Consider the following 14,561-nt stretch of genomic DNA (forward strand, 5'->3'; position numbering starts at 1 on the left):
ATCTTTGAATTTATTATTCGAATATTTTTATTTTGTTTGATGTATTAATTAGTTACTGGTTTGTAATATAGTATACTATTGAATTTAATGTCCTTATTGTTTTAAGTTGTGAAAGTACAAAATGAATGTCATGTATGTTTTTTCAATTAGATGATCTTTTGAAGTTCAAGAGCTTTAGTAAGAATTGAGTTTGCTTAAGCCTAAGGAAAATAGAGGACACTTTGATGTGATTTGTGATAGCATTTGACATAGAATCATACTTTATATTTTAAGAATATTGAGGCAGTTAGGTTCATTGGAAAATAGTAGGGAAAATGCAGTCTCTAGTCTGCCTAGTTTACACTGAGTAGGGTCTTAACCCTTCTGAGCTTCACTATTCATTCCTGAGATGCCACTGGGGCAGGGGCGGGGGTGGGGGGGAACAGGCAGGTGAGGTGGGAGGGGTGGTAGTCTGACTCAAGTACTTTTCAAAAACTCTAATGTACTTCCTCTTGTGTAATTTCATTTTAAAAACACCCCAGAATAGTTAGCAAAAACACTGTAAAATATTGAACTTGAATTATTCAGTGTCATGACTAAATTATTTCTGTATTAGATGTAGAAATTAAGAGTTTTAAAAAACTCTTTAAAAAAATAAGTTATTCTTTAGACTACTTCCTTCTGACAAGTCAAAAATTATTGTTTTAAATAGTTGGTCATTAAACGTAATCCTAGGAATTTTGTCTGTTAGCAAAACACCTTATTTATACTCGGAATAATCTGTTGACTGATGTTTTTATGGAATTGATTATTTTGAGTTGTTATTTCTCAAAGAAATATTTTCATGACAGATAAAATCTTAGGGTTGAGTTTAGGCAAGTGCTCTGTTGTATCCATTTTTTAATGGTCTGTTTAAGTTGAATGACTATTAGCTTTAGTGAAATTTATAGTTGACTATAAATTGACTAGTAGTCATCCACTCTCTCTGAATGAAAATACTGCTGATACTAGATACGTAATTAAAACTAGCAGCATTGAAAAGGTTAGTCTCATGGGAAAAATGTCTTTGTGAATTCTCTTATATCACTTTTAGCACAGGTAGCTTTCGTGTAATTGTGTCAAAAAGGTAGAGCAAGAGAATAAAGAAAAAAAAGAACAATTCACTTATATTTCAGTGAATGTGGTAGTATGAGGTACTAGTTTAAGACCATGTATATTGACCAGTCAGAGTAATAGGTATGTTAAGCAAAAGGGGATATCAGGGAACATTCTTACCTAATCCCTTCATTTTGTATGTGAAAAAAAACAGACCCCATGAAGGTTAAGTGATTCCCATGGTTGATTTGTGGCACAGATAGGCCTAGACCCAAATTCTGAAATGGAAACATGATGGAAATCCTAGATTCTTTCCTCTTTGTAGTCAGAGGTCATGTTCTGTCAGGTCCACTTTTCAGCTATTCTTGGTCACTCTAGCTACATATTTGCCATTGATCTAGTTAGGCTTTTGCCATATCCTGTCTGAAGTATTACAGTAGCTTGTTGCCTCAGCCTTTCTTACTCAGGTTTTTCCCTGTCACTAGGCTGATCTTTGTGAGCTCATTTTTATTCCCAGCTTACTCTTTAGACCAAATTCCTTAGAATGAACATTAAAAAAAGCTGCTTTATGAATCAAAATAATTCACCTTTTCATCTCCTTGTCATTCTATGACATGTAGCCTTTATTCCTAATATGTGTAATGTTTACTGTCTTACTTTCCTGAGCAGTACCTTTGGTTCTTCTCTGTCTTACTTTTTTTCCTATGTGTTAGAATACTTTTCCTCATTGTGTTCATCTGGTAAAATGCTTCTATCTCTGAAGAAATGACTTAGGCTTCATTCGTGTCCTCTGTTACTCCTTTCTAATGTTAGAAGATAGTATTCCATTGTGTCATCTATTCCATACTTGTTTAGAGTACTTTCTCATTGTTTGATAATTGTTTACCTCTGTCCCCTTCCTGATGGACTGTGAATGCCTTGATGATAAAGGATTCCAGGGATCACAACATCTTTTTACTCCAGTGCCTAATATGGTGCAGGGGATACAGTAGATGTTCAGTAAATAAATGAAGTATTGAGAATCTAAACTAAAAGTCAACCATGATCTCTACTACCTCTGATGCTGACAATGTCTAACAATTGCCAGCTTTTAAAAATTTATTGTAATTTAAAAGTATTTATTTTCCTCTCAGATTTACATTTAATATATTCCCATACCTTTTTACAATTTTATTCTCCCCTTAAGATTATTTTAATAATAAAACTTAGCTTAAGGGAGAAAATACTATAAATTATCTTAAAATAGTACTCTTGCCCTTAATCTTAATTTATTTAATTACTCATTATAGACATAGCTATCTGCTCCACAGATTTTGAAGGATAGCAACAGTCATGTTAACCTATATTCTGTTGGTAATGAAACTTTGTCAATATGTTTTGTGTGCTCTAAGTAAAAATGCTTCTTAAAAATAGATCAAGATTGATAGTGGCAGTCAGTAAAATGCATCATTTATTAGGCATGTATCTGTTACTTCAAGTTTCGAATCATCTTTTAGGAGGCTAAGATTTTCACAGTGTAGATAGAAAGTAGGATGAGGGTCAAGAATGGTAGAAAGGTCAGTAGAAAGGCTCAACAGTTCCCTAACCAGCTTTGTATCTGAATCTCTCTCCCAGGGCTAGAACAGAATGATCTAATGACATTACTCTGAATCCTGAATACAGGTCAGGATTCAGCCAGAACTGAACTAGGTTTTTTTGTTTTGTTTTGTTTTGTTTCAGTGTTCAGATTATTTTGCCATACACAGACCTATTTGTTTTGCCTTCTCTAATTTATAACCGCTGCTTTTTTTGGTTTTGATGTTTTTATGCATTTTGCCTTTGATAACTTTAATAAAAGGGTGAACCAAAAGGTAGGTTGAACAGGAGTAACTTACAATGTGTGGTTTAGGGAATTTGAATTTCATTATGTTTTTAAGTTGTCAAGGAATAAGATTTTACTATTAAAAAAGTGAGGGATCAAAACTGAGAGTGGAAAGCAGCTTAAGCAGTGACTGGAAAAAGGAAGTATAAGAAGATATTAATAGGATCTAGCAATTCTGTCTGTGGAAGTAAGGGTAGACATTTAGAATAATAAAGGCCTGTTATGAATGGGATATGACAGGAGGTTTTCCAGAAGTGCTTGTGAAAAATAGCTATCTTGCAAAGTATAAATTACAAAAAAAGTTGAGTTCTGCTTCCCGTAAATAGGCAGACAAGGTAATTTGGAACCACTCTGAGAATAACTATTAAAACTATATAGTATAAAATTTGTTTGACTGCATCAGAGTATTACCAAAGCGATGAAGAATTATGGGGCCAAGATCTGGAAGCAGAAGTAAACCCTGAAAACATGATCCTGGTTTGGACCACTTTTTCCTAAAGGTGACTGTCCATTCTGGAAGAGGAGGCCAGGTGGAGAAGAGGAAGATGAGACGATGAGCAGACTTTCAACAGATTTGAAGGACCAAGATGACCCAAGTGACCAAAATGGACAAAAGAGGAAATAGAAAATCTGAATATTTGACTATTAAGGAAATTGAATCTATAATTCAAAAACTTGACACAAAGAAATCTATATGCCTTGACGGCTTTACTGGGCAAAATCACTTAATGTCATTTAAAAAGGAGGGTATTAATATTGATTAAAGGAGGTTACAGGCATATAATAATCAAATGTGATGTACTATCCTTGATTGAATCCTGAATCAAAAAAAAAAAAATTAGAAGGATACTTTTGGGACCATTTTAGAAATCTGAGTATGTGTTGGGTATCATTAGGTAATATTAGGTTAGATATTAGGTGAGATAATGATTTTGTGGTTATGAAGGAGGATATCCTAAATCTCGGTGTTTATAATGAAGTGTCATGAAGACTGCATGCAGTATACCGTCAAATGGGTCAGTAAGGAAAAAAAAAACATACGAGATGTGTGAGAGGGAATGCAAGTACATGTGTGTGCACATGTTAATTATTAAATTATTAAGTGGGGAGAATAGTGGGATTCAGGTAAAGCAATAGAGGTTTAAAAATTACATGATTATTTAGTAGATGAAGAAAAAGCATTTTATGAACATCTAAAATCCAATTGTGAAAAAAAATAAATTCTCAGCCAACTAGGAATAGAAAGGAACTTCCTTAATTTGATAGACTATCTATTAAAAAAAACCTTGATCAAACATCATATTTAATGATGCAGTGTTGTAAAATATTCTTTTTTTCAGTCAGGGAATAAGGAAGGAATGCCTGTCACCACTTCTGTTTCTCACTGTCTCTGCTAATGTAATAAGACAAAAAGAAGTATAAAGATGGAAAAAACAGTCATTGGTCACACGACTATATTGGTAGAAAATGAATTTAGCAAGGTCAGTTTACAAATCAATTTTATTTCTACTTACCAGCAGCAGATTTTTAAAAAAGCCATTTACAAAAGTATTAAAAATTATCAACTGCCTAGAAGTAACTTTAACAAAAGATGAGCAGGATTTCCCCATGGAAAACTGAAATATTAATTGAGAGAAATGAGAGAAGACCTAAATAAGTGGAAAGATATACAGAGAATTGAAATACTCACTACTATAAAAATGTATTTTTTACCCAAATTGACCTACAGATTCAGTGTGATCCCAATCAAACTCTTAGCAGGTTTGTGTCTGTAGCTGTATGTTTGTATGTGGAAACTGACAAGAAAATCTGAAAGTTATATGGAAATTCAAAGGCAAAGAGCAGCCAAGTCAACCTTGAAAAATAAAGAGGGAAAGCTTACTCTTTGGATATTGACTTATCATATAGATTAGTAATTTAGTGAGGTGTTGATAAAAGTATAGACAAATAGACCAGACGGAATCTAGTTCAGGAACTGAACCATGGATACTAGGATACTTGATTTATCATCAAGGCCTTCAGGTAGTGAGACATGGCTGACTTTTCATAACATGGTGCGGGGTCAACTGGATATACATATGAAAAAATGTACCTATACAAATAATTCTAAGCAGCTTATAAAATGAAACATGAAGCTCAAAACAATAAATCTTCTAAAAGATAATGTAGAAGAGTATCTTTATCTTTCTATATGGAAAAATACATTAAACAAAAAAATAGCTTTCATAGAGGAAATGATTGGTAAATTGGACTACATTAAAATTGATAGTTTTTATTTTTTTAGAGTAAAAAGGCAGGTCATAGATTGGGAGAAAGTCACTTAAACATATATAACTAAAAAGAGAGCTTGTATCTTCATTAAATAAGAACTACAAATCAATAAGAAAAGGACAGATAATCCTATATAAAAATGAGTAAGAGCCTTGAACAAACACTTCACAGAAAATAATTGAATGGCTAATAAACATGAAAATATGCCTAAGCTTGTTAGTAATCAGGGAGATGCCACTACATGCCCATCAGAATGGTTTAAGTTAAAAAGACCGATTTACCTACTGTTGGTCAGGCTCAAGATAGTCAAACAAAAATTTTCATCCACTGCCAGTACAGTTTAAATTGGTATGACTGCTTTGAGTAACTGTTTGATAGTCTCTCCTGTGGTTGGAGAAGTGGTATTTAAATCTTGGTACATAGTAGCCAGTAATACGTACATAAATATCCAATATAAATGCCTGCACATGCACACAAAAGACATGTGTATTCATAGCAACATTATTTGTAGCAGCCTTAAAATGGAAACAACTCAATTCACTGTTAAATAGTGGCACAGATAAATTATAATATATAGGTAACCTTACAGCAATAACAAAACATAGCTACCTGTAATATTATAAATGAATCTTATGAACATAATGTTTACTGAAAGAAGTTAAACACAGAAGAACAGTATGATTCTGTTTATGTGTAATTGAAAACTAGAAATTACTAATCTTAGGTTTCAGAAGTCAGGATAGTGGCTTCCTTTGAAGAAGGGGATAGTGACTAGTAGTGAATATAGGAGAAGTTTCTGGGGAGCTGATAATGTTCTGTTTCTGGAAGTAGTTACCCAAATTACATAGGTGTGTACATTTTGTGATAATTCTTTGAGTTGCATTTGTACTGTATATATCTTGTTATATTTAATAAAATAAAAATTGTGGCTTTTTATATTATCAACTTTCATGAAATGTTTCAGACTGATAAAAAAAATGTATAACAAATACCAGGGTATTCACCATTCAGCCTAACAGTTGGCTGTCTTTCCTTTGGATTTTCTTTTTTAAGAAATAAAATCTTATCAACATGCTCAGAAGTCCTTACGTAGCTCAGTCTCTGGTAACTAATATCATAAATATAATAAATAAATCAGAATGTATTACTCTCATGCCTATTTATATATTTTTATTACATATTTATACATTCATAAATATATGCTTTAGGAATGTATTTATCTCAAATATCAAAAGCAGCAAAAGTGGCAGAGACCAAGTGGGTTTATTTGTTTCATTTGACAAACTCCCTCTGTAGAATTCAGCAGCTTGATAATGTTAGGGCTTAAGACTGCTAATGGCTTGGCCTTTTCTTCGTATTTGTTGCCTTTTGTTCACTATGTCTGCTCCACTCCTAGCCATCATATCTATGCACTAGAAGAGTCTTCTTTAATTTTTTGAGAGTAGATTATATTGCTTATTTTCTGATAATGGAGTCATCTTTGTTCTTGGAATAAGTTCTACTTGCTTATGGTTTATTTTTAGATATATGGATGGCTCCCAGAAAGCTAGTATTTTGTTACTATTTTGTTTTATATTTTCATATCATCTTTATTTTGTTTTCAGTTTTAAGTTTTCATAGAATTATTTTCTTACAATTGAGATAATTTCAAGTTATCAGTTAATATATTTGGTACAAATTCAGTTCTGTCATTTACTAGTGGATAGATAACTAATATCACTAAACCTATTCCCTCTTCTATAATAATGTGATAGTAATGTTTTACTTTGTATAGTTGTTGTGATGTTATGCAATACTACAAAGTGCCTAAAGTAAAGCCTCGTAAATGGCTGTCAGTGAATAATTTTATTATAACCTTAATGTACCAGTAGCCATTGGTAAACAAACAGTTGCTCTGAGTAATTAAGTGGTACGATAGATATATGTGCTTAGTCATGTGGTATGAAAATGTCAGGCACTTCCAAGACTAAGTCAGGAAGGAATTTGTAAAGAGGGAAATGGGACAGGATTAGATTATGTTTTGAATGTTAAGGGACAGAGGTGTGTTATATTTATGTCCATTTCACAAGAGAAATTACAAAATGAAAGAGCTGAATCGCTTAATGAAATCGTAGGTAACTGCAAATCTAACAGCTGTATGAGCAGGCAGTTCACATTACTTGGGGACATGGCAAAAAGCTGTAAATTAAATAGCTGTTGTAGCAATGGCAAGAGTTAGAAATAGGATCAGCTCTTCACAGTTTGCTTTAGCTTATCAGTATATTCTTCATTTACAAATTATTATCACTCCCTAAGCATAAGGAAATTACATGGCATTCTTTGGTAGAGGCATTTTTAAGTTTGTAGTTAATTTTCTTTATAGTATTACCAAGTATGTATAATGTTACTAAGCACCTGATAAATGGATGCAACACTCAAGTGTGAACTTTATTTTAAAAAAAATTTTCCCTTGGAATTAAATTTAAAAATGCTAGTTAAATGTCAGTGAGCTAAGAGATGTTTCCTTAGTGATGCTAAAGGTATGATTGTATTATAAAAGGCTTTTATATAAAATCAAAACTTTTTTGTTAGCCATTTCATTGTTTGGGAAGTCAAGTTGTAATTTGATGTAGGATTTTTAGTAGTTGAAGTGGTAATACAGTGACTGAATACTGACATAAAGTATACACTTTAAGATGAGTATTCACATTTTATAATGTATATATGTAAAATTAGAAAGCTGACTTTAAAGCAGAGAAATACACCTTGGTCTGTTTTCAATCTCTTGTATTAGTGTTTTTCTCTACCAAATATTTGCTCACCCTGAAGATAGTAATTTCTATATCAGTGTAGAGATAATCTTAACGTTTAAGCAACTCCTTCAAATTACTAAGTAGAACATTTCTTGAATACTTTACCTACTTAATGCAAGGTTTTGGAGATACTTTGATGTACAGTTATAATTTCTCTAGAATAAATGAAACTCATTATATTGCATTACTTAGGCAATTTTAAATTTATATCATGTAAATTGTTCAGTTTATGCTGCAAAAAACCATAAGAAAAATGTGTACATGTGTTACATCATAAGTTTGATAATTTGGTGATCGTTTGAAAGATAGTATAATGCAAAAAGAAAAAAAAATGTTCCCTGGCTCTTAGAGTCTTAGTATGTTATTTTAACCTTTCTGTATCTGAGTTTCTTTGTAAAATGAGGAAAATGCTTATAACTCACGTGACAATTTTAGATAATATATTAGGAAAAAAGTACATTAACAGGCACTGGAGGCAAATATGTAAGAGGGAAAAATGATGAGGGTATGGGATAGTATATGTTCAAGTTGAATATTAGTTTTGTGCTTTTTTATATGTAGTGCTGTCCTATGAAACGTGCTGGTACAAGTATTTTCACATATTTGTAAAATAAATCATAGTAATTATCAGTTAAATCTGTTAGCTAATCTCTTATCAAATATAAAATGTTTATAGTAGCTTGCTTGCCTTGCTGGTATTTTTCACAAATGGGATGAGCTTAAGGTAACATTGATGCAGGGTTATAATATTTTGGTATTTACAGTTGCAGATCAGGTGTTGGGGTAAAATGGACATTTAAAGTTTGGCATAAAATGAAAAGATAAATTTGACTGCTTTGAACATTTCAGTATTAAACTATAAGTATAGAAGATATTTGTGAAATACTTTTCTCCTACACATTGAAGATTTAACTGATAAAGGAATCCATTTGTTGACAACTTTTAAATGGAATATTCAGCAATTAAAGATGCAGTTGATGGATATTTTTATTCAACTTTCAATTGAAATTTCCTACTTACCCTTTTTTAAAGTAGGCAATTTTAAAATGTTATAATTTACAACCTTTTAATTCTTAATATTTTGCAGTCAAAAGGAAAATTGTAAAAGTAAATTGTGTGTTTAGGATGATTTAAGATTGTGTTCATCACAGAGCTCTGATTTAAAATACTTATAATGTTACAGTAATCTGTTACTGGTTATATCTTTACACTTTTACATTTCACATCTCATTTGTTCTCAATATAACTGAAGCAGGTAGGGCAAGTTCTTATTATTAATAAAAAGTGTTCTAGTGACATTTTAAGGCATCTTTTTAAATATATTGCAGTTGAAGTGCCATGTGTGTAGAACCAGTTTTCTGGTTTATAGTTTGAGTGTTTTATGGATAGAAAATTAGATATTCAAGTGGTAGATGACTAGATGGGCTTCCTTAAAGGTTTGGAGATCTTAAGTTTCATTCAAACTTTAGTCAATTGATTATATTTTATTCTTTGCTGAGTCTTTTGAGGACAAAACTAAATTTCCTAAAATCCCTATTCCTATCAGAAAGATTAGCACAGTCAATGGTGTGAAAGAAAAAGCTTGAGCAAATAACGCACCAAAGAACTTAAGCCTAATAATCATTTAAAAGATGACATGGTACTAAAGTGTACTTAAACTATAAAAGGAATTTTTTTAAAAAAGGTTATTTGTGAACACGATCCTCACGGTTAATCTAACAAGTTCAATTTTTGGATATATTGTGTAAGAAAACAGAAACATGGGTACTTATTACAAGTTTCCACCCTAGAAGCGTACCACGGCGCGTTTTCCCCGGCCTTCCGGTCCCTTTCGGTGTAGCCCGTTATTTATGTACAGGTTTGGCCAGCTGATGGAGAAGCAAAGAAGCGGCTAGGTTTCTCTAGGTTTTCTTTCTAATCCCATTTTGTTGAGAGTCGGGTTGGGCCTCCCAGACCTTTGATAAGTCACACACCTGACTGCATCCATTCTCTTCAGATACTTTCTGTTTTACAAACGCCCTTCATATATTTCAGTCACCAGAAGATCGCTTATTGGGTGTGCTGTACTAGTGGGTTGGGGTGGCTCCTTTGTTGCCACCCTCCTCGGGCCCTCAGTTCTCTGCTCCAATCCTGGGCTGCCTTCTTATCGGGGGTCCTCTGACAGCCAGTCCCCCACGGTGCTACGTCATCACATGCGGACGGAGTGCCGCAAAGCGTGTCTCGGCTCCGGGCTGGAAGACAAGCGTGTGCAGTTGCCGGAAGGCAGTGGAATGGTCGTTGCGTCTTAGGACCCCTCGACCCCTAAGATGTTTGTTAGTTTCAAAATGAATAGTTTATTTCTTTTTGGAGAGCTAACAGTGGCAACAAATGCTGTTTGCTAATGCTTCTCAAAAATTGGCTCCCAGGCTCCCAAGTAACGCGGTACAGAGACTCACTTCAGAGGAACACCTTTGTGGTGTGGACAGGTGTCCAGTCTTAGCAACCCGACTCAACGATGGCGTTGAGTAGGTTGTGCAGAAGAAGAGTTTGTAATTAAGCAAGGGTAGTAACATATATGAAGCACCCTTACCCAACTAGGTTTAAAAGTTTAAAAGCATTTGTATGTTTTTTTCTGAAATTTTATAGCTGTAAGTCAGTGTTCAAAAATATGAAACCTTGAGAAAATTCTTTTTTAATCTTTGCAGATATTTCTGTCTGCAGTTATTTTCTTTGTCTTCAAAAATGGACATATAACTTACCTTTTCCCCCATTTAATATATTGTGGAGGTTATTTTGTGGCAAAATATTTGGATCCAATATATAGTGAAAGTAATATATGGTTTAGCATAATTTAACCAGTATGCTAATAATAGATATTTAAATTAATTTCACATTTGGTAATAAATTAAGACTATTCTTTCATTTATTACTTTATTTCCTAAGATGATGATTATTTATTTGTTTATTTCCTTATTAAACGATAGTTCGAGATAAATCTGCTTCCTAGGAATTTACAGGGAATCCATGTGGTTTAGTAGAAAGAACTTTGTTTATGAGTTAGAAACTTATTTGATTCTTGCTTAATAACTAAATAGCTGTTTGATCTGTCCCAAATTTAATTCTGAGTCTGTATTTTAGTATCTATAAGATGGAGATAATTTTATTAGGAAGAATTGAGATACTTTAATGTAAAAGTTTTTAGTACGTTGTTTAAGGAAAATTCCAAGATGCAAAATGATATCTAGACCAAAGAATACATATTTACAATGTTAGATAATAGAATGAGTTTGTAAATGTGAATACCATTTTTGTTCACACTTTAGTATCCCTAACCCTGTTGAATTATCTGTAGAATTATCACAGTCCCTAAATTATCCAAAACTTAAGTTCTCCAAGCATCATATATAGACTGAATAAGTAAAAGGTGCACTAATGCTATCGAATTAATTTACTAAAAAGTACTATTTATAGAAGATTTTTGTTGTGTATCCTCCTAAATACTAAAAAAAATTGTTAGATGGTGTTTTATAGGTTCTTTATAATTATAAAAGTAGTCTTTATACTTGAAGAATTAAATAATAGATACATTGTAAAGTTTCTTATCTTCACTCAAACAATCTACACACGTGTAAACATCAGATACAATAAAAAGTTACTGAGGCAGTGTGGTATAATGTAAAAACACTAGCCTGGTGTCACTGAGGCCTGGGTTCAGTTAAATTCAACAGCTTAAATCTCTGTTGAGACAACTAATTTGGGCTAGGTTAACAATGTGGGGACCCAACAACGTACACAGTGTTGTAATCACCTTGAAAGAGGCAATTGAGCTGGATTCTGAAACACGGATAGAATTTGAATAATCAGAGGCCTTGGGGAAGATTAAATGAAGGTATGGAAATAGGCATAGACTAGGGCAGGACCTAAGATAGAAATTCTTGTTGGCTGGAGCACTAAAATTGGATAAAAAGAATTATGTCAGCTCCTGGCGTGACTTGTAAACAAAGTATAGGAGTTTAGGTTGAATTACCAAGCTACATCATTAGCTGCTTAAGATTTGTGATTAATGATATAATTGAAGCCATGGTTTCAGGAAGATGATGGTATTAATTATATTATTACTAATTTTACCAGTATTACTTTAGTTAAGTCACATTGACTTTTGGGGCCTTCTAAAAGGTTGAAATTCTTTTTTTTTTTTTTTCCTGCTCTAGGAATAATTCTTTGGATTCTATCACACAAATACAGGTTCTCCTTTTAGAGAGAGTCAGATATAAGAAATTAATGTGTTAGAGAAATTAGGAGCTGCTCCTTTTTACTTCCTCTTATTTTGATAAGGAATTTACTTCTGGCCTCTTTTCAACAGCAGGATTTTTTTTTTTGGAAGTATTTAGTTATTTACTTACTTATTGAAGTATAGTTGATTTATGTAATAAATTTTTTGAGTGAAAACTATACAAATTTATTTCTTACCATCTCAGATTTACAGTACATGGAAAGAAAGTTGTGGATTTGTGAGACTTTCTTCCAGCTCCAAAAGTCTGTGTTCAGATAGTTGTTTTCACTTACTTATTTAGCTAGCTCATCAAATCATTTTAAGTAAGTTTTTAATAAGTTTTAGCTAATGCCTCAAATTGTTTTTAGAAAGAGGTAAAGGGTTATTACAGGTAATTTCAGTGCTTGGATATAGGATATTTACTGATAGTGCATTGTTTACTTAATACAATTCATCAGGAATTTGGAAATGGCCTTAAAGGGATGTTCCTGTTCCTAAGTTGGTTATCTTTTATCTCTCTCTCTCCCTCTCCCTTTCTCTCTCTCTTTCTATGTCAATATCTATATCAAAATACCAGTATATTTTCGCTGTTGAATTTACTCAGAAAAATGTTTGTAGTAGTTTTTTTGAAAAGAGAAACTTGAACCGTGAACCATGTGAGCTAATAACTGTTTCTTTTGTCTTCGAATAGTTGGAATGGATCATGGGAAAGAAGCAATTGAAAGTGCAGCTGCATTTCTCTTCAAGACATTTCACTTAAGGGACTCTGTTGGTCACAAGGAGACAAAGGCTATCAGACAGATGTTTGGTCCCTTTCCGTCATCGTCTGCCACTGCGGCTTGTAATGCTACTAATCGAATCACCTCTCATTTTTGTGAAGACAGCCTTACTGCTCTTGTCCAGATGACAACAGATGAATGTGATGATAGAATTTTATTTGGTAAAAATTTAGCATTTTCTTTTGACATGCATGATTTGGACCACTTGGACGAGCTGCCAATAAATGGTGAATCTCAGAAAACAATAAGCTTGGATTACAAGAAGTTTCTGGCTGACCATTTTCAGGAGCATTCCACCCCAGACCTCAAGGCTGTGGAAAAAACAAACGACTCCTTTTTGTGGTGTGAAGTTGAGAAGTACTTAAATGCAACTTTAAGTGAAATGGCCGAAGCAACAAGAGTAGAAGATCTTTGCTGTACTTTATACGATATGCTTGCTTCTGTTAAAAGTGGTGATGAACTTCAGGATGAGGTATAGTTGAAGTTACTGCAGTTTTATCTTAATGTGACTTATCTTAATGAAATAGCCTTTAAAACATATATGCCTAGCAAAGAAAGTACGTCTTTAATGTTGTGCTAGGGTAGTCAAATATGTGGCCACATGGTTTTACGTAGGAGGCATGCATATCTTTCCACTAGGTTGTTGTAGGAGGCCTGTGAGTATAATGAATATGGGGAGAGCCTAGGGCAATAGTTGGAGTCTCCACATGTCCTGGTTACTGGGACAATTCTGGTTAAATCTGTTGTTACATTGTAATAAGCAGTAGTGTCCCTTCTTCAAAAAGTGAAAACCTGTAGTTTGATAAATTATGTGGTTAATCTAGAAATAACTGTTAGTATTTGTACAGCATTTTATATTTCTGAGACCTTTGATGAAAAGATTATAAACTTCAAAAAGTTAGAAATTTTATCTATATACTGAGTTACTGATTTAGAAAAGTATTTTTGACTAGTTTCTACGATTGAAATAATAAGCTTTGAAAAACAGACTGATCTAGAAGTAACTGGACTACTTAATATTACTTGTTTAATAAAGGACTGTGCTTTTGTAAGTTTCTTATATCACACAGAGAAAACTTTTTAATTCATTTTTGTGTCTTCATTTGGTTGTTATTCAAAATGATGACTTAATCTTACTGTCACATGAAAAGTTTATCTTGAAGAGTTCAGTTTTGCTCTCAGTACCGGCATTATATTCCTTTTCTGTTATAAATTTAAAATAATGCCAACCCAATTTTAATAATGGATGAGCAGCATATTTGATGAAGGATTAAGAGAGATGGCATATTGTTGTAGAAAGGGCAGAGGCTATGAAATCAGAAGTCCTTCCTTTCCCACTTATTGGTAGTGAGATTTTAGGTAATTGAATCCCCTAGAGGCTATTTTCTTATTGGGTTCTCTCAAGAGAACAGGAATACATAGATTATAGAATTGTTGTAAGCCTTCAATGAGATATCAATATGTGAAATGACAAGGAGCATTTGATAAGTACTTATTACATGGTAGTTGTGATTATTTTTCTTATTATTATT

The 14,561-nt window shown here is 32.9% G+C and overlaps 1 protein-coding gene across 3 annotated transcripts in view; it reads left to right on the forward strand.

The window, feature by feature from the left end:
• Positions 1-14,561, forward strand: part of ASCC3 (activating signal cointegrator 1 complex subunit 3) — a 301,513-nt gene that overhangs the window by 24,069 nt on the left and 262,883 nt on the right. For all 3 annotated transcript variants that reach the window (XM_074368581.1, XM_074368580.1, XM_010965191.3), the window contains exon 4: positions 12,942-13,501. In XM_074368581.1, the coding sequence (XP_074224682.1) occupies positions 12,942-13,501 (560 nt within the window). The remainder of the gene's footprint in view (positions 1-12,941; positions 13,502-14,561) is intronic.

Source organism: Camelus bactrianus, chromosome 8, assembly GCF_048773025.1.
Source record: "Camelus bactrianus isolate YW-2024 breed Bactrian camel chromosome 8, ASM4877302v1, whole genome shotgun sequence".
Lineage (NCBI taxonomy): Eukaryota > Metazoa > Chordata > Mammalia > Artiodactyla > Camelidae > Camelus > Camelus bactrianus.